Genomic DNA, 21,198 nt, shown 5'->3' with positions numbered 1-21,198 from the left:
TGTAGCAATACCAAGTGACCACAACATCAGGAAAAAGGAGCACGAGAAACTGGAGAAATACCAGGGCCTCAGAGAGGAACTGGAGAAGGCCTGGAAGGTGAAGACCACAGTGGTGCCTGTGGTCATCGGGGCCCTCGGGGCAGTCACCCCCAAACTGGAGCAGTGGCTCAAACAGATCCCAGGAACAACATCAGACATCTCAGTCCAGAAATGTGCAGTTCTAGACACAGCCAAGATACTGCGCAGAACCCTCAAGCTCCCAGGCCTCTGGTGGTAGAGGACCCGAGCTCAGAGGATGAAAGAGACCACCAACTGAGAAGGGAATTTTATATATATATATATATATATATATATATATATATATAAAGTATAACCACTGATTGCTTTCGATTGGACTTGACGATGACGACACTAGTTTATGGTGGGACTGTGAAAGCGAATGGCCTAACGAGGGATTTGTCAGCACAGCCAATTTCTGCCAGGCTGAGTAAAAGGTGATTGTTGCGCTGCGGGTGTTTTAAACAGGAACAGATGGGAGAGGCGGCGACGAGGGACACCGGGATTCACCGACTGTGAAGACGACTAGACTGTGCGCGTCTGCGAGTGCGCTCCCGTCTCCTCACCTCTGACTGATCACGCGAAGATGTGCGTACCTGTGCGACGCTGTTCCTTAGCACAGGTAAGAGAGATCACAAGGTGGACTTCCACGGACACAGGGCAAAAACCGAGGTTATGTCATTCTTCATGTACACTGCTGCTCTTCCTCTCATCCCGCTGTATTGTCTTTTGCTTTTGCTTTTTTCCTTTACGTCTCATTCCTGCTTAAAGACATAATTCTTCATTCCCTCTGTACTTCATCCGTTTCCCCCTCCACTCGTTTTGAGCCGGAGTGTTTGTCTCCCTGTCTCTCCGTGGCTTCCCTTACATCCCCGGAGCCATTCCTCCCTCATTGTCTTGCTTCCTTAACAACTTCATCACGTCCCTTTTTATTGCGACTCCATCTTTCTCTCTTTTAGAGAGAAGAATGTTCCTACTCAAACATAAACATGCGTTGATGCGCCTTCCTCGTTCTCCTCCTCCTCCTCCTCGATGAATTTCTCATCCCATTCACACTCTCTCCGTTACAACCTCTCTGCCTCTCTCCAGGGGAATGAATTAGTAATATTTATGATGAAGCCCACTCTGAGCTACTCTCTCGGTCGCTCCCTCACGCCGTGTCTCATTTCCCTGGTGCATAAAATGACACTGATCTTATCGGCGCTACCTATGTAGTCATCTGTCAGCCCATCTATCATTCCATCCATCAAACCGGTGCTGGAGTGATGGCTCCCTCAGTGTTTTATGTGACACCGCTGGCGAACCAAGGTTGTTTGGGAGCCACATAAAAAAAAAATAAAAACGCCAAGTGGCACCTGCGCTTCTGTCTGCGGACTTGTCACCGAGCAGAGTTGTGGCTTTTCAAACGGTTCTTTCACACAGAAAGTTTTTCAAGCACAAGTTATGAGTCTCTGGGAACATCTGGGAGTTTTTGTGTGTATGCATGTGTGTGTGTGTGTGCGTGCGTGCGCGTGTGTGTGGAAAAAAGGCTGCAGCGAGCATCACCAGTCACTGAATCAAAGTTTTGCCCTTTGGGAGCCTGCAGATTTATTGGATAGGGTAGAGCAGGTGGACTGATCTCCAGGGTTTCTGGCACTTCATGACACATGGTGGCATTTCAAGTTAGAAAGAATAAAGTGGTTGTGATTTGTTTCATTAAAAGCAAGTTTTGCCCTTGATGGTTTGATGAAAAACTCTGTAGGTGGGAGTACTTGTGTTTTTGTAGTTATTTAATTTTCCAACAGTGCTTGTACTTCAGGGGTTCTCGCAAGATAAAAAGCTCCACAATCTTTGGCTAAGCAAAGATGTTTTATGAATAAAAAAAACCTTGACTGTAAGGTTTTTATAAATAAAGGTTTCACAAATCAAAAGCTGTGATTTAAAGAGTTTGTAAGCAGATTAGAACCGTCCTGTCCGTGTTTAACTAGTCCATTTGTTGCTATGTTTTTGTAAAAAGTAGCCATATAACCAAATGAGCAAACAGCAAGTCATTCTTTTAGTGTTTTGACAAATTAAATAAACTTGATAATAAAAACAGTCAGTCCAAAATCCAGCTCCAGCTGAGTTTAATCTAGCTTGTTAAAGTATACAAACTGTACAAAATATGATGGAAAATGGGCTCTGAAAACATGGATGATTCTGGTCATCAAAGACTCTTGAGGAAATTTGATGTCATTAAAACCGACTTCTGTGCTTTTGTAGCAGAGTGTTGTTGACTGATGCAATGATTAGTGGATTCTGTCAATGCAACAGCTCAACTCAAGATATAAATCCTTTTTATTTTCAAATGGGGCTGAGAAATCTCTCTCTCTCTCTCTCTCTCTCTCTATATATATATATATATATATATATATATATATATATATATATATATATATAGACATAGATACGTGATCAATGTCAATCGATAATTTAAGAATTTCACTAGCTAGCTGAAATAACTAAGCTAGTTCAGCACAGCATTCTGGGGGATGTAGGCAAACGCACACCTTATTGAATCTGAGCTTAACTGAGAGGTTAAACTTAGGAGTTTAACCTCTCAGCTAGCTAAGTAAGCTACCTGAACTAAGCTAGTTCAGGTAGAGCTAACTCAACTAGTTAGTTAAGCTAGCCGTTTAGCTAACCTAGAGGTTAAACAGGTAAGGCTTTTTCAACTAACTCACTCACTCTTTGGTTACCTAGCAGTTATTATCAATGTGCAGTGATATGAAACTCTTACATCGTGTTACATTTTTCAGTCATCTTGTCCAGGTCTGACTTCAAAATAAAAGTCTCACACAATGACACAAGACGACTGTCTTCTTCTGAAGCCTATTCTACCAACACAGAGGCCTTTTACTATGCAACTTATCTTACATTTAATAATTATCTGTATAATTATCTCATTCATGTTACTTCTAGTGAGCGTACAAAAGGGAGATATAGAAATATAGAAAGGAAGATACTGAGATTTATAGAGAGTGACGCATAAAAATACAGCAAATATCTACATTTCAGCAATATTTTTGTAGTCTAATCATACCTTTATTTCACAAAAAAATGTCATAAATCTATCTGTACATCAAAGAATAATCAAGTGCAGTACAGATTACTTTAAAAAATGTTAAATTGACATTTAAATCAGCTGTGCATTGGAAGCTGCCAATCAGATTGAAGCTTCAGTTTGTTTGGTGTTTACGGCCATTTCTCATTACTCCGTCTGCAGGCGCCATAAACTGAATGGACAAATGGTCAATAGAAATCTGTTCTGGGTGCAACTAAAACAAATGTTTTGTGATGGTGCCTATAAGGTCAAGCTGTCCCGGGTGGCAAGTCACATTATAAGACAGCTAATGAGAAACACCACATATTACACACCCACAAATATTACCTGGTGTAAAAATAAAAAATTACCGCAACTGGTATCAGAACAACAGCATCTGGCCAACTTTAGCTGAAACACTAAGAATAACTTACAGCTTCACAAAAAGCTCAAGGGATTCAGCAAACCGATTTCTTCATCGCAAATTGTATTTTAAGTCTTTGTGAGAATAGGAAGTTGCGTAAATAATTTACCAGTAACGTCTTCCTTGAATATTCTCCCATTCCAATCACTTCTCCTCCGACACGGATTCTTGTTCTGGTGGAAGATCTGTGCTGTGATTTAGAGTCAGAGTAAGAACATATGGTGAGTGGTTGAAAAATCTCCGACATGGAAACCGACTTTTCTTCCCAAAATAAATCACTTCTTCCATGGCCAAGAACTACATCCAAAGTAACACTTGAGGGAAAACCAAACGATAACAAGATCGCTGAAAGATTTGAGACCTTCATCTGGGATTATTTGTCAGTCTATAAAACCGGACACACACCAGTCACACAGAGACATCTGCCACTTACACCATCTATTGGCTTTTCATATGTAGGATGAAGGAGGATTATATTGTTTAAGTGTGTAAACATAGAATTGTGCAAAACTATTTATTCAGCCCTCATTTCTTAGTAGCTTGCTTCCAGAATATAGGACTTCTTAAAATCTGACTTTGGGTCTTTTGCAAAAGATTTTCTTCAAGTTCTCTTGGTTCTTTTTACAGCTTAACTTCATTCTCTCTGTTATTATTTTTGCTGTCGTTTGCTTACTATGGCACTTAACCTATAAATCATTCATGTGAAAATATATCTAAAATCAGGTACTGAAATGGTTTGTGCAGCAATTTATAAAAACAAACAGCTTAGCACAGAACCACCCATTTATAATGGGATCTTCAAGTTCTTTGGTCTTAGCAACATGTCACAAAAAAAAAAACCCACATCTGATGTGATTTTCCCTAGTAAGAGTCACACACAAAAACAAAAAACAAAGCCAAGGACGGTTCAACGGGCTTCACAACGTACTTTCGCTGCAACACGGCAATTTCCCTAGAGGGATGTGAGATTTTAATGCATCTTGGGAAAGTGTGAATTGAGTCCTGAAAAAAGAAAAAAAAAAGAGAGAGAACTGTGCAGCTGAAGGTCATGTAGGGAAGTATGAGACGTGTAAGGAAATAACTGTCTCTGGTAGATAGGTGTCTGAAAGTCAAAACAGTATCAAGAAGTAAGAATTTTGGGGAAGGCGTTTCCTGATGCCAATGGGAAAGTGAGATGTCTTTTGTACACAACCGATGCTGCGGTAAATCATTAAACAGATAAAACAGAGAAGGTTTCTTGTTTTGCTGGTCGTGTGCGAATTTGCACTAATACAGCTGGTGCACAAATTCAAGTCCAGACAAGAAAACCTTGATCTGCAAATCTATGGTTGGAGGAAGAGGAGATTTCAGGTGAAAAAAGTTGAAAATCACAAATTTCAGTTATTTAAAATGGCCCAGTCAAAGTTCAGGTCAATATCTCATTTAGAATTTGTGGCACATAAAATAAAATATGTTTCATATAAATAACACAGCTGTCTTATTATTACAACACTGAAGTACTAAAGCAAGAACCTACAATGAATAAGGTGAAGCACGTTTTGACTCTTTATGCTTGGAAGATATTTAGGTGATGCTTGTTGCTTGAGACAGTACAAACATGTTTTAAATGCTGAAAACATAAGCATGCCACACTTTTCAGAGTGTGGCTGAAACTTGCCCAAGTACGGCAGGTTGGCCTCAGCCACTAATTATGCTTCAGATTGGTAGATTGGGAGAAAGAAGTCCGTTGCACTGCATCTTTGTGAAGTTGTATCTTGAGAAAAACAACTTGAAGGTTTAATTTTATAAAATAAAATAAAGTTTCTTAGATCTGGGTGAGGATATTTCTCGTGCAGAGAACTGCAGCAATGTGCTAGAAACCCCCCTCCCCCCCAGGTTGTTCAGATACATTCAGCAGTTCCTTTATGCTATTTCAAAAAATGATCCCCAAAGGGGTGTGTGTTTAAATTGTCATGTTTGCCAACGAAGCACCTGGAAATATCCAACATTCATTCAAAGAATAAAAAAAATTTTTAAAAATCAGCTGCAATCTGCATGGTAGCCTATTTTTCCTTTGCTACGCTTCTTCCTCCGGGCTTAGAGAAATCTCCTAACAACGTTTAAAACTGTGCACACATCAAATTCACTTAGTTCACTAAAATCATATCTTGGAAGGAGAAGAAACAACATTTCTAGGGTGAAGTGCAAATAAGCAGGAGAGGAAGGTTTCCTTTTTCTTTCCTCCCCCCTGCTGTGTAGCCAATACCAGTTTTGCACAGTGTGATGTAATCCTCTCTTTCTGCTAAATGCCACGTGGAATAAGCAGCGCTGACCTTGGGAGACAACAGGGGCTGGATTTCAGGGCATCTTCTTAAAAGCCCACCGGCGTAATCGAGTGACGCGGCGGGGTGGCCGGCTTTGATGGCGTCTCCGGGCGCAGAGTGCGAGGCAACACCCGACTCACACGCAAAAAAAAAAAAAAAACACGGGAACGCGTGGGACGTTAACACACTCACACAAAAAGTAAAATCCAGGCACAGAGATTCAATGAGGTGTGCGTTTGCTGAGCAACTGAGGAAACGGTGTGGAGAATCTGGGGGACCGGGAGGCTTTAGAGGAGCCGCCGGCGCTGTCAGAGCCACCGTCACTCAGACAGAACAAAATAAGTTTGGGTTTTTTGTTTTTTTTTTCTCGTCGAAGAAGCCCTCTGGTCCTCGAAGCAGCTCAGTCCAAAACGCCATATTTGATGGAGAATCAAGTCGACCAACAAAGCTGCCGCCCCAGGACATCATTAGTTCGATTTTTGGCATTGAAGCCAGCGCTGCGTTGGACAACAAACCTTTATCATAAGCCGGTCTGGCTCCTGAGAGTTCTGTTCCTGCCTGTACCTGCGGTCTTCATGGCAACGGTGCGTGTTTGTCTCCCGCTGTACCTGGCAGGTAGCTGGACTGTGAGTCGCATCCTGTATGAAATCTTAATGTGGCAGAGTTTCCACACAGCAAGAGCAGCACAGATTATTAAAACAAGAGCCTGAGCGCCGCATGTTTGTAGTTCTACTTATTCTACTATGTGCACACGTTGTACCGTAAGATGTGGAAGGATCTGTAATATTTTTATTTCCTCCTACTTTCTCATGGACTAAAGGTTAATATTAAAAACATGCTAACAATAGAATGCGTATCTTTTCGTTTGTGAGTCTTTGAAAGGATGGAATCGCGTCTTGAACCAATAAAATAAGCAGAAACACTTTTCCACCTGCAGTCGTGACAACAGAAAGAATCTCTGCAAAAACTCAAAATCTAACCAGATATTTTCTAGAGCAAATATCTTAGTACACTTGAAATAAGATTAAACTAACTTGCAAGCAACTTTTCAGCAAAATATAGAAGCTTGTGTAAGGCAGTAATTCCTTAATGCTGATGATAGTGATCTTGTTCCTTTTGCGGATTGTAAAAAGATCCTTTCCCATGTTGTAAATGAAATTATTTGCCCATGGAACCAAAATGAAGGGATTATTGACTCTGTACAAGTTCCTATGTTGTGTTAAAAAGTTAAACATAAGTTTCTTTTTGTCTTATTTCAATTGCTGTGCCAACTTCACTAGAGACTAGACCAAAAAATACCTGGTAGTACCTCTGTGTTTGTGCAGCAAACGCCCTCTTCAGATACTGAGTTGAATGTTTCGAACCAGAAAGATTCGGTTTTACCAAAATGTGACGTCAACGTACAGAACAGATAAAATGCTGTCATGATTTTCTAAGCAAAAATCAAGTTTTATGACTTATTATTTATTACCTTAAGTATTTCATCAAACTTTTTTGTGCCTTTTCTTTTGAATTATTTTGTTAAAATCTAGGACCGAATTTAGATGAAGCTCATAGGTGTTACCTACCCATGTCATACTTGAATAACATATTTACATGATAAAAAAAAAAAAAAAAGTTTGTGTGAATTGTTTTCAAAATAAAGTGCAATAACCAGATCATTTGTGATCAAATCAAAGCAGAAGTCTATTTATGGTGCAGCTGAGAAAGTACACACAAGAATAAGATAAAGTTTCATGAGAGAATCCGAATCTAAAGCACCGATCTTATCACGGCAGCATAAATCCGACACTGATTTGGTAACGATATTATTGATCGATCCAGCCCGAACCCAGATCAAATGCTGACTAAAACCCGAGGCATTTTTGCAGCTTTTTTTAGCACTGCCTGGCTGACCTTAGGGTCAATTTGCGAGGATGTCCACTCTTGGGCAGATTGCCATCTGTCTTAAATGTTTCCCCCTTGCCAATAATCTTTGTCACTGCAGAATAATAGACTTCAAATTGTTTGGAAATGGCCTTATGACCCCGGATTGATTTCCCGGTAACAGTTCATTCTCCACGTCTAAATCCTGAGCTGATGATCAAATAATCGAGGGTATTTGATTTACAAGCCCAAGGCTGCTACTTCCTCTTCATGGCTGCATACAATGCGTGCATGACTGGTCTAATAAAGATGCTTTCGACTAATAAATGGAATAAAGGAATAGCAAATATGAATGCAGCCTCGAGCTACAAGAGAGGAAACACAATGGAAAACTAAAGTAAAAAATATATCATCACTAACAGCTCTGAATGGATTTAACATCTACAGATGTATCTTAATAATTACATTGGTTTACATTTTTTATTTTTTTTACGTATTTGTTAAAACTGTCACTATGTTGTGACGGTATGAAATGAGACAGATAATTTGTGGAAACATTTTTTTAGCTCCTTTGCCTTTTCCCAGTGCTAACTGGACCAATTAAAACCAGAAAGTGAGTCTTAGCGCTGTCAATCACCCTCCAAGTGGCGCTACTCAGCTCCTCCCCCCTTGCTCTGTCCTACGCTGCAGCTCCGCAGAGCCTGTTGTGCTAGGCTAGTTAGCATAGCCACCGGTAACGGCGGATAACGGTTCTCCTGTAACGGTAAGTTGTTTCTCCACCATTTGCACATTTAGCAGCAGGTACACGATGATGAATGACAGCGCTGAGGTCCTCCCCCTGGCTCTGATTGGTTGGTGTCGGTCAGACTGTGCATTTCTTCAGACGGCAATATTATCGCATTAGGGGAGGTGGAGGAGATCGATCTATTCACAGATGATCTGTATCATACTGTCACGACATGGTGGCTGTTTTAAAATACATATTGTTTATAAAAGTTACACACTGCAGCTTTAACTAAAACTCTTACTCACAACAATATATCAGATATGTAAATGGTGAATGATCTGTGGCTGTTTAGCGTTTTAATCGAGTCCCGAAAAGCAGTCCAAAGATGCTCCTTTGGATTTGTAACATTTTAGTTTCCTTTGCTTTTGCCCATTTATATCTTCCTCTACAACATCAACATATATAAAAAATTGTGTATGTGTTTTATTTCCTTACATATTTTATCTTCAAACAATGCAAAGGAACAGGCTGATAAATCCAAGTCCTGGATGCAGCAGGCTAAAAAAAAAACACAGCAACAGGAGTGAAATGTGTAGGCGAGGTTTCGCACACAAGCCTGTAGAAAGCCGTACACACACACACACACACACACACACACACACACAGAACGAACCCTGCCAAGGCTCTTATCAGGAACCGTCTTCCTTTAAGGAAACTTTAACCCCAGGGTATTTTATCATGATTGTCATTGTCGGTTTGCGTTAGCTTTAATTCTTCTTCCTGGAACTTGTCTTCAAATCTGAGCACGCCGACACGACATGCTTAGCCAGTGTATATTTTAAAAAACGTCTTAATGAAAAATTTAAAGCAACTCAGATCATGATTTTGAACATTAAGGTGCAACTTTTAGACAATTTACTTCCCAATCAGTCTGCTCTACAGAGTGTGTTTTAGGGATAAAGTTTAATCAACGATCTGCCTGTTCAACACGTGAAAAGAAGAAGAGAGCATTGATTTCTCTTTTTTTCCTTCCCACTTTCTTTCTTTTTAATAATTGGATTGCGACGTAGAAGAAATCACACGATAGCACCGTTAATAGAAAAGCAATTAGGCCAGCGCATGTCAAGGCTCTGTCAGAAAATGTGATGCAATCTGACAGACCAGCTGCAGATGGAAATAGTAGCTGATCTATGATAGCAGAGGCAAGTTAAATCTATGCCTGAATGTTTGATGAGATGCTTTCCTGCCCTGCAGGAGTTTCCTCTGCCAGGCTGCAGCTGCGAAAATCCTGACAAGACCTGTGGGTCAGAAAGGTTCTGGAAAAAAAAAAAAAAGAAAAAGAAAACCTCCTCCGTCTCCTGCTGCACAGAGAAAACAGCCCTCCGTGTTTGTTTTCTCCTTGAATTTTCTGATAACAGGAACAACAGAGTTAGCAGGGGCATAACAAAGTCAGCCGCTTCCGCAAGTTCGCTGGGTGACTGGCAGCTGGGCTCGGCTCCGTTTGTTCTAATGAGACGCTGGGCCAACTAATTCGGTTCTGCGGACCGTGATGAATTATTCCCACGTAGCGCGCAAACGGAATGCATGAGAGTTGGCGAATTGGAGGAGGTACAACAATTACTGCCCATATGCATCCCCCCCCCCACCCCCTCGCTCCCCCTGCTGGGAGTGCGGCGCGTCCAGCAGGCCGGGCGTTCCCATATGTCCGAGCTACTCTGTCTGTCTGGCTGGGGAAGCGCGCGAGGCGCCGCGAGTTACTCACTCCGGGTGAAACGGGGAGGGTTGTCGTTGACGTCCGTGAGCTTCACAGTGACGGTGGTGGTCCCGGATAATCCGCCCAGGTGGCCCCCCATGTCTTTGGCCTGGAGGACCACGAGGTACTGGTCCTGGGTCTCCCTGTCCATATCAGGGATCGCTGTGCGTAAAATCCCTGTAAAAAAAACAAAAGCAGAAAAAAAAAAATCAGGTCGAAGATGAATTTTTATAACAAGTTGGAAAAACAAAACAGTAAAAGGTCAAGAAAGAAAAGCTTTTTATTCTCTGTTCAATATGTATAAGTGATTGCCTTTTGGTTTTCAAAATTGTTCTTTTTTTTTAAAGGGCACAGACTGGTGATTTTTTTTTTCTTTTTACAAATGTTCCTTTATAAATGTGTTCAGGTCAATAATAAAGTAAAAAAAATAAAATAAAAAGATTTAAAAAAAGAGCACAAGACAGACAACATATAAAAGTTGCCAAAGACAAAAATAAAAAACTGTTAAAACTCTTTTAAAGTTATTACTTTATTCGATCTCTATTGTCTACAGTGAGACAACATGCTTGTCCCTAAAGAGTCACATCATGGAAGGAAAGTTAAAATACGAACATAGAATCACAATCCTTCATTCGGCTCAGACACAGAGGAAAAAAAGAAACTGTCTAAGCAAAAACCTTTGTGGTCTTCCTTGAGCCATCTATCCTTTCTCATGTCTCTTGCGTTGACGATTTATTCGTAGACGCATGCTTCATCATTTTACAATATTTTACCAAAATTGTGCCATTAAACATTTCCTTCTTACTCTTGCATGAAGAAAAGAGTCCAGAAACAGTGGAGCCCCATGAATAAGGCAACACACTGGCTAGCAAATAGCTACAACCCATAAATACCGGAGATCCTCCCTAAAAATATTTGCTAAAATATCTACTTTCGGCGGTTCAAACACCACAATATGCATTAATGTACACAGTGGAAACCCTGCAGAACCATAGAAGAAAATATTTGCAGTCTTTCTTAACCAAACTGTTGGGGGTTCAGCCAATCGGCACCAACGGAAACGAATGGCGCTTTGCAAATGCCAGCCTCGGTATTTCCCCGTCTCGAGCCTCATGTCCTTTCAGTTTAGACGAATGCTGAATGAAGAAGTCTGAGGAAAAGCAAACTCCATCAAATATTGCAAATGTAAACGAGCCAGTTTCATTCTGATCTTTGCTCCCATTTCACGAGAACGATGCAACTACAAATGCTTTTTTTGTTTTTTGTTGTCAAAAAGTGATTTTAAAATAATATGCCTACTGAGAAAAACTTTTTTTTTGTGATTCATACTTTCAATATGAAAGGGTTTCATGGCTCTAAAATGTAAATATATTTCCCATTCAAGACAAATCCTTCATCTATAGCGAGACTTCACTCGACCTCATTTGCATCGCTTCATACTGCATATGTTGTAAACATACTGGAAGTGTTTTTACACCTTTCTGTGCCACAACTTCATCACTTTGTCAGACAGAATCCCGGGCTAATTACCATGCTAATGATTAAAAATCACTCATTTACTTTTTTTCTATGGATCAGCAGCGTGCCGTTAAAAATACCATTACCAGATGTTGTGATCGGGCCTGATGGATTAATGCAACGCAGTGGCGACCGGGCCACTGTAAGCTACTCACACATTCTCCTCGTGGAGCCCGAAAACGGCAAACACAGCTGGCTCGGGCTGCACCGCGCATGAAACGTTGGAGAGAAAACTCTAACAGACAGCTTGACCTTTTATTAATGACTTATTAACATTTATAACGGCACATTTGACGGCCCATTATGAGCCGCGAGTGTCATGGCCCCTTTGTTTAAGACTTCATTAAGGCTCCGTTTACATGTGTTAGTAACTCATTAATAAAATGTTGTGCGTTTGTTTGATTTTCACGCCGAGTAGCCTCCAGCTACAAATGCCAATAATGTTTTCTAAAGGCGTCGAGTCCAGATGCTCTGCAGCTTGTTATTTTAGGAACGTTATGAGCTGCTCTGCTGATTTGACATGTTGTAAAATTATTAGATATGTCGTATAACTAGTAGGTTCATTAGAGCTATTTGTTTGCTTGTAATTATTTTCACATCTACCTCTAGTTTTGGCTTCATATTCCAGTTCTTATCACCATGGGAATATACATTAAATTGATTTGAGAATTTTAGATTTTCTTTTATTTTTTTAACTATTCTTTATTGTGGATTTTCTCTAACAGAGTCCACATTTTACAAATAGACTCAAATAATTACCTACGCCCAACAAATGGTTGGTTAAATCTACACCTTGTAGCTTTTTGTATCTTCAGTATTTTTCCAACTGGATGTCTGAGCACTTTTCTTGGAAGAATGAGATCGCTTTAAAATAATTGGTTTCATGGGATGGAAACGGCTTTGAAGCATTAATCCATAAATTTTAAATAGGGTTAAGGTCAGGACTTTGGGGAGACTCATCAGGAAGCTTAATTTAACTCTCCCAAAATCTGTTTTTGATGTGTGCTTCGCGTCGTTGTCGTGTCGGAAAACCCAATTTTAATGACCCGACCTTCACGGTTCTGTTGGAATGGAGAGAAATCGATCAGGAACCACCGAGGTTCAAAATGGCGGAAACACCAGCGTCGCTGGCTGCGCCATCTTCCAGCTGGACTGAAACTCATAGCCGCCTGCGCCGACGCGCATAACGCCAACAGAATTGAAGACTAGCTTAATGTTCAGATGCGTCAACTCTCCAGTTTTGGCCAGGAAACTACCGTATTTTACCGTATCAGCATTTAAGCTTGTCAAAATTCAGCTTTGAGACTGGAAGGGGGAGCAGATCCAGAAGGAATTAAAACCCAATTCTAATGTTTAACTCTCTGTTGTAAAAAACAGATAAATAAATGACCTCCACTCCAAAACAATTAGCAGCTTAAAGAAACCATTAAAAGCACATTCATGTCTGTTGTGTGTGGATGTAAAAGTTCTCATGAGCGCAAATGTATGTCAGCAGCTTCGCAAAAGTGTTCATAACCGAATCCATTAGTTACAGCTAATAAAACCCCTGTGTGTAAGTACCTCATTAGAGAGAGGTACCATCACCAGATAACGCAGTTAGGACTCGGAGAGAGCAGGACAGTGATTTTGTTTGGGCACTTAATTCATGCAATCACAACCGGCCGCTGAGCCGAGCCGTAAAACCGTCAGCGTTCCTTTGTTGTTATCTGATCATTACCAAAAGGTAATAGAGTCATAAAGTACTTCCACGGTAATTAGACTGCTTTTATTCTGTTTGGTGGATAAAGTTCCACTTAGGGATTCCCTTTGGGTTTTTTTTTGTTTTTTTTTTATGCTCTTCTGAAACCTTTGGCACCGAGTCAGAAAAAGCACCGCCATCAGTGCTGGAGGCACGTCTTCCTGACACGCTGACAGCTTTCCTGACATTTTGAAGACCCTCTGTTTCAATTTGACAGCAACAATATACGACTTCATCTCTTGTTGACGGCGGCTCGCAGGAACACGCGTTCGGACACACGGATACAAACACGCTTCCGGTGAAAAGCTTAGACTCGAGCGCCAGACGTTCTGGCCTTTCAGTGGTTTGTCACTGAGTTTCCAGGGTGAGCTGATTGTACAACAAACATTTTAATTATTCAAAAAAAAAAAAAAATGGTGCATAGATTTGTGGATTTTTTTTAAATCCATGTAATAAAACAGGCACCTCCTCTCGAGTGGAAGCTCTTTGTAGCGATCAAAAAGCTTCTGGCATAATTCTGGCTGGATATTTTACCCATTTTCTTGAGTTCGATTAAATTGGTCGGTCTCCTGGCAACGGTTGGGTTTTTTAAGTGCAGGCTACCAATCTTCAACAGGGTTCAGCCCCCGGGGCTTTGGGAAGGCCATTACAGAGGCTGAATGTTAGCTTGTTTTAAGCACCAAAACATTCACTTGTCTCCAATTTTCAACCGTCTAAGTGTTCATTTGAGGGGAAAATAAGGACGGTAAAGGACACACTCAGATGGCGTTTGACGTCCATCTGCGAAAATGAACTTAGCAGGGAGTTATTTTTTTCAGCAGGTAGATTCTCAGGGACATCGGTGTGTCCAGCGGTACAGTGGAGGCGGCTGGACGTCCTCTCTTGTTTTTCAAATATGTTTTGGCTCACATTGACGACACTTCTGCAGCTATCATGGGTTCACAGTTCCTGACCTTTGTAGCTGGAATGCCCAGCCAAGGTCTTATTCACATTTTTAGCATTTAATTACATTTACTTGAGTAGAAATGTGTTGAAGAAGTGCCGTTCAATTTTTTGGTTCTCTATCCAAAGCACGGAGAAAAAGGTGGATTTTGAATTGACAAATCAAGGTCTTAAAAATGGCCTTTCTAAAACCCTGACTCACGCTTATATAAAAAAAATAGTGGACACCAATCATTTGAAATCCCTGTCCACCTCAGGAATCTAATCAACTTAGAAAAACAACCAATTCTGGTCAAATATTGAGCCAGAATCATTCTGACTGCGACTAAAGGAATGGCAATCAAGAAAAGAAGAAGTGCGTGTACATTTAATCTGGGTGGATTAGGGAAAATCTACAATAAATTCATATTTGTGAAACCCACCATTTCACCCTGAAAACAGAAGAGCTCAAATGATCCATTAAAAGACCAAAATGAACGACATTCGTTCAGAGGCAGGAAAATGTTTATGCAAACATTTTCCTGCCTCTCAAAGCACAGATATAAGAAAAAAAAGTTCATACGGAAGAAAATAAATAAATCAGTCCATGGCAAAAGCCTGACATGCTGACAGAGGGCAGATCCTCATCGTGTTGCTCGCCACGATCACCTCCTCTCCGCACATGACCTCATTCTGCCGCACATTTTGCACACGGCTTCTTGCTGCTCATGTGACCCGGCCGCTCCAGGTAAATCACATTCAGCGCGGGTTCGCTGCTGAATGCCAACAAACGGATACGTGAACAAACAGGAACGCGTCCAAGTTCATGATCTGAAAGCAGAACCGCAGAGAGACGGCGGGGAATGAAAGCGGCAGCTAAAAACGGGGAGGAAGACGCCAGACGTGTTCGGAATACTCCGGAATGCGCCCGACGACCCACGGTCACGGCTAACGCGCGCCGTGTGGCTTTGGGCTTAAACTCTGCATTAGCATTTCAAAAAGAGCCGCAACTCCCATATGTCAAGGCGATCAATTACTAGATAAAACATGTTGCTAAGCAAAACAAACAAGAGTACTGCCCACCTGTGATCCAAGAGGGTAAACTAAAACACACATTACAAATAAACAATAAAAAGAAAAAATAAACATCAGACGTATTTCACTGTGAACTAAATCCTGAGTGCTTCCATGCGGGCTGTCTGTCTGTCAGAGCGACATCTGAAGCGCCGGGCTGAACTCCGTCTTGGAGACGCCTGAGCTGCGACTCCACTCGGGGGATATCGAGCTCAAAAGCAAACAAAAATAAATAAATAGAGAACGAACGCACCCGCCGCACAACCATGAAACTTTTTGCCCTTAGGTGACACGCGTGCCCTTAGGTGACACGACAGACAGATCCTTTGTCTCTTTTGCAATCCGTTCTGCATTACATTACACAAATGGCTCCTGAAGTCTGTCATAAACATGTCACTTTTACTGTGTTTCTTCGTGCAGGAATAACATCAGACTGTGGCTGTTTATTCTTTGGTTCTGTAGAGTTTAGGCACATCATTAAAACATTTAGGCATTTAGTAGCAGAAGTAGTAGCAAAAGGAGAGAGGTGAATGTGTGTGTTTTTAGGGTGGAGGTGTCGTGGCTCTCATTAATATACCTGCAGGGGCTAAATGTGTGGAAACCTGAGCTCAAGAGCCGATGAAATCTCTTAAAATGCATCTATAGTGTAATTATTGTCTCTGCTCTGATGCAGTTTGCTGATGAAAATACCATCTGCTGAAACCTGGGGTTACAAAAAACAGCACTAGATGTGATGCTGGCTTTACACAAAAAAACAGACAAGAATTTATCAAGCCATAGTGTAATAGATTTAAACAGGACTGGAAAACAGGAGAACGAGTAAAGTCAAGCTGCTTCTGAGAGTCAATTTCACAGATACTACTTGGGCCTGGACAATAAATCAATGTCGCGAAAGACGTGTGATCAATATTAACAGATGCAGAAGTTTCAAGAATTTCAATGAACTCGGATGCAGAACCGTACAGAATTCTGGGGGATGTAGGCAGAGGAAAGGGCTCCAGCTGAGCAAGGTGGGTGGCATTGACTGACTCACTCATGCTTTCGTTACCTAGCAACAACCTGTTGAGTAAGTTGCGCAGCAGCAGTTTCAGGTTTCTCCACCGAACCTTAAAACTGCTTCAAATTATATATATATATATATATGTATAAAAAAACAACATCGTGGAGTGAAAACTGTGGATGAGACGCCACCAGCTGGTCAGCATTTTATGTGTTTACAACAAAAAACTAATCAATAATTATCAACATCGAATGATGTGACCAGCTGATGTTGTGAGCTTTAATAATACTTGTTACTTCAGAGCCTTAACATTTAAGATATAAAACCCTAAAAATGTTGTTTCTGCTAAAATGCAGGTGACAGAGAGAGGCTAAACATCTACGAATATAACCCTGCCGTGTAAAACGTAGACATATTTCACTTTTCTCAAAATGTCTGCAAGATTTACAAGAGCATAAAGTTGCTGATTGGGTAGAATCCAAACATTTTAAATGGAATTGCATCTGGATCTTTGTGGTTGCACAAAAGAAAATTCACAACATTCCAGTTTCCATGTAGTCAAGAAAGAAATGCTCTTCATGATCTGAATAGTGATCGCATAAGTCTATAAACTGATTCAACTGATTTTCTATTGCACTAAATATTGCTATTTGACAAAACGACAATAGATTGCACTTAAGCTGTTACAACGCATGCCATTTTTTAAAATTGCGCTCAATCATAAAAAAAGTAAAGACAATTTACTCAAACCCTTTATTCCCCTCTTTCTCTCTCGTCACGTTTGCCATTAAAGAGCTGCGTCCTCGTGCAAAAAAAAAAATCCGCTGGATTTGTTGGCGTCTGCCTGCATTTTGCTGCAATTTGCTCCGCCACTCTCAAGCAGAGACAGAGGGAATAGCACGCGCAACACAGCTGCGAAAAAGGGGCGAGATTTCGCCACCTAATGTTCCCTCTGCGTGTTTGAACGAGCGCAGGAGGGAGACGACAAGTAGGGAAGACGGATGAGCGAGTGTGACGGGGGAACGGCGGAACGCAGGGGCGGGAAACGCATTAGACACAAAGTATAAGAAAGAAACCCAACTGTGTTTGAACGCTTCCACACACACACACACACACACGCACACACACACGCACACACACACACACACACACAAACCAGCGTTCATGTACGCGCGGGTCCTCCAGGCCCCATCTATCCACACAGATATATCCTCAGAGTTGCATCTGTGCTCAGATCATCAGTCAAGACTGAATTCACTTGTTTGCTCCTCAGCAACTTGGGCATGTTTGATTTTCTGCAGAGCGTGCAGGGGTGTTTGCTTTCCGACATCTGTCCATCCTTTCAGCTTTTCTCTGCACCACCTGTGTGTGTGTGTGTGTGTGTGTGTGTGTGTGTGTGTGTGTGTGTGTGTGCGTGTGTGTGTGTGTGTGTGTGTGTGTGTGCGTGTGTGTGTGTGTGTGTGTGCGTGCGTGTGTGTGTGTGTGTGCGCGCTCACCTGTCTGGGGATCGACGGAGAAGTACTGTTGGCCCTGCACCAGTGTGTACACGAGCTTGGCGCTGTTCCCGTACGTCGGGTCATCGGCATCTGTCGCTGTCACCTGGATTATGGACGTGCCTGCAGGGGAGGACAGGCGAGGCGAGGAGGGACAGAGGAGACGGGGACAGGAAATGCGAAAAGGGGGTGAGAGGGGGAGGGGGAAGGAAAAAGATAAATAAGTGAAGGAGGAGGATAAGAATCAAGAGACCCAAACTACGAACTGCACTTTAGGAGTGTGCGAAGCTTCGCGTGAGGACAACCTCTGGTCTTCTCCCAGCTCCGTTTTTCAATCTCTTTCCAACACCAGTGTGACAAATAGTTCATTTGCCCCGCCACACACATCCCCGTCGTTGCCCTCCTCGCTCCTGCCAGTCACCTACCTCCCCCCCTCCTCTCCCTCCATTCTCTCTGTCTCACTTCATTTCTCTTCATCTCCGTCTCCAATTCCCTCTTGCTCCCTCTCTCAATCAGACCGTCTGTCTCTTCAACTGGCCTCCCTCTCGCTCCCCTCCTTAAATCTTCTTTTCCACGGATCAGGGAGTGTCAATTTGGCAGGATATCTTCTTCTTATTTATTTTTTCTTCTTTCTTTTTTTAAATTGTAAGCAAAAATAAGAATATATGAATATATGAATGACAGTAACCGAAGCCCATTTGTTGTACATTTGTGTAGGTGTGTGTGTGTGTGTGTAGAAGAAAAACGGAGGGGCGACCAGAACGAGTGTTTTTCAGGGAAAATTCGAGTCGAGGGGGAAGGAGGACGGTGGCAGCTGCTGGTTTGTTTGTGATCAATACCCAGAGAGAGTCACAGCGGAAACAATCAGGAGTGTTTTTCTACTGGTTAAATGTGTGGAAAGAGGAATTGGGACTACATGATCCCTCGCTCCTGAACCAATTCACAGTTGGTTTGTCCATATTTATCCTCTTTGACCATCAGCTCTGATGCTTACGGCGCATTTTTAAGGAACGCCGTTTACATTTTTTGCCGAGCGGTGGTCACTTTTCCCTTCCCGATGCGAGTGTTGGCAATATGAATTTTACATTAAACACTTTAGTATAAAAGCTTCAATTTCTGATTCGGTTTTCCCAGTGAGATTGAGTCACCATAATATATGTCATGCTAAATTGACAGCCTTTCTCCACATAAAGAGCTTTTTTTTTTTTTATCCTATGCTCGATTATGCAAATTATTTAAAAGTAGCTTTGCCACTGAAGTCGCTTGAGCGGGCGAAACTGAAAAGGCAAAGTGTCTTTTAGCTTGAAGAGATCCTCAGATGAAGCTGAATAAATCGAGATGGGCATCTCCTTCTGCTGGTGATGAGCTTAGAGTGAAATCCGCTTGTTGTCAGTCCTTCAGATGATCGTATGAGGAAGCACAAAACAAACAGTTTTATTTGGAGGACAGACAGACTAAAGCGAAGTGAATTAGCTTAAGAAAACCCCGAGTATCGGCGTCATCGTTACACGCAGGAGGCGTGTTGACAACTCCGGTGATTAGCGTAAAGCAAAACAAGCGTGAGCTCAAGTAAACCTGAGTTACGATGCCAACGCATATTTTCATTCATAATGACGATGGAGATTCGATATTCCTAAGAGTTCAATAAACATCGCCTGAAGTGATCAGAAAGCAGGTCGAACCGCCACGCCGTTGGAGCCGCTTCAAACATTCAGCTCAGGTGAATGAATCTTCAGTCCAGGTAGAGCGCCTGCATGCTAGCATGAGATTAAAGCTGCAGTAACAAACTATATATATATATATATATATATATATATATATATATATATATATATATATATATAAAATATATATATATTTTTTTTTATTTTATTTTATTTTTTTTTTTTTACATATTTGTTAAAACTGTCACTATGTCATGACAGTATGGTATCAGACAGATAATCTGTGAAAAACAAAAATCTCTCACTGCTTTCTAGAAACAGGCAGAGCCAGAAGGAGGGGCTTAGTGCTGTCAGTCTCCCTCCATGTGGCGCTGCTAATCGCTCCTCTCAGTTTCCTTCTTGCTCTCTGCTACGCTGCAGCTAGCGAAGCCCGTCATGAAAGCTCAAGCTAGTTAGCATGGCCACCAATGACGGTGGACAAGTGGTTTCCCTGTATCTTTAAGTGATTTCTCCGCCATTAGCACATTTAGCCGCGAGAACACGAGATTGATTGACAGCGCAAAGAAACTCCTGGCTCTGATTGGTTGTTTTTAGCTAGCTAGACAACAACAGTAGCTCCAGCTAATAGTAGTTCTCTGAGCTATTGCGTTGATCTTATCTGTCTCGTATTACACTGACATGACATGGTGAAAGTTTTAACTTTTTTTTTTTTATATAAAAGTTACGTACTGCACCTTTAATACTGATAAATTGCCGTAACATTTACATAATGTTTCAGTAGCATTGGGGCTAATGTCCAATATTTCAGTTCTCACTGATTTCTGTTGCAGCCTGAGTTAGAGACCAACTTATGCCACAGCTGAAGAAACATAAGACAGACATTGTTTCTGTGAAACTCTGTATCTCTAATGTCTCTAGTTGACGGTGGACTACTAAATATTAGAAGAATCATTGCCCTAATGTGGAATAAAATGGACCCACCAATAACAAGCATGTGGGTGAAGAAAATATATTCTTTGACTCTGTTGGAAAAGCGAACTTTTATTGACAAAGGAAAAGCAGAGGAGTTTGAAAATGTAAGATGATCTTTGTTGGACCTTTTGAGACACAACAATGCATAATTTAATGGAAATCACTGGGTTGCACCTTTTCTTTTCTTTTTCTTTTACCTGTATTGTCTTGGGGGTGTGAAGGGTTTCTTTTCTTTTCTCGGTCTTGTTTTGTTTAATAAGGTTCAAAATGCTAAAAAAATATATATATATCTAAATCATATTCTACACTCTCTTTTTAAGCTAGCAAATCATGGAATGTGCTACAATTTGACAGAGGTGTTAAATTAAAAAGAGATCCAGATAACTGAAGGACATCACCGTAATTAGCAGACGCTACTGAAGATTATTTCAGTGGCTGTGAAGAAAAACAACCCAGATTTAATTTGAACCCAAAGTCATAATGTGTCTGAACAACTTTTAAAAATTTAATGTGTGTAATACACTAAGCAGTACACTAAAGATTCAGTAATAACTGAGTTTAGCACCAATTAATACTTTGATTTTCATGTATTGAGATTACATGTTGACTGATGCTCATAGTAGCCAT

At 41.2% G+C, this 21,198-nt stretch overlaps 1 protein-coding gene across 1 annotated transcript in view; it reads right to left on the bottom strand.

The window, feature by feature from the left end:
• Positions 1 to 21,198, bottom strand: part of cdh24b (cadherin 24, type 2b) — a 192,011-nt gene that overhangs the window by 76,061 nt on the left and 94,752 nt on the right. The window contains exons 4-5 of the mRNA XM_088015057.1: positions 17,939 to 18,058; positions 10,201 to 10,368 (exon numbers count right to left, since the gene is read on the bottom strand). Of these exons, the coding sequence (XP_087871183.1) occupies positions 10,201 to 10,368; positions 17,939 to 18,058 (288 nt within the window). The remainder of the gene's footprint in view (positions 1 to 10,200; positions 10,369 to 17,938; positions 18,059 to 21,198) is intronic.

Source organism: Poecilia mexicana, unplaced genomic scaffold (genome assembly GCF_051168715.1).
Source record: "Poecilia mexicana isolate PSO_F unplaced genomic scaffold, ASM5116871v1 scaffold_17, whole genome shotgun sequence".
Lineage (NCBI taxonomy): Eukaryota > Metazoa > Chordata > Actinopteri > Cyprinodontiformes > Poeciliidae > Poecilia > Poecilia mexicana.
This window is presented reverse-complemented; position numbering and strand designations above follow the sequence as displayed.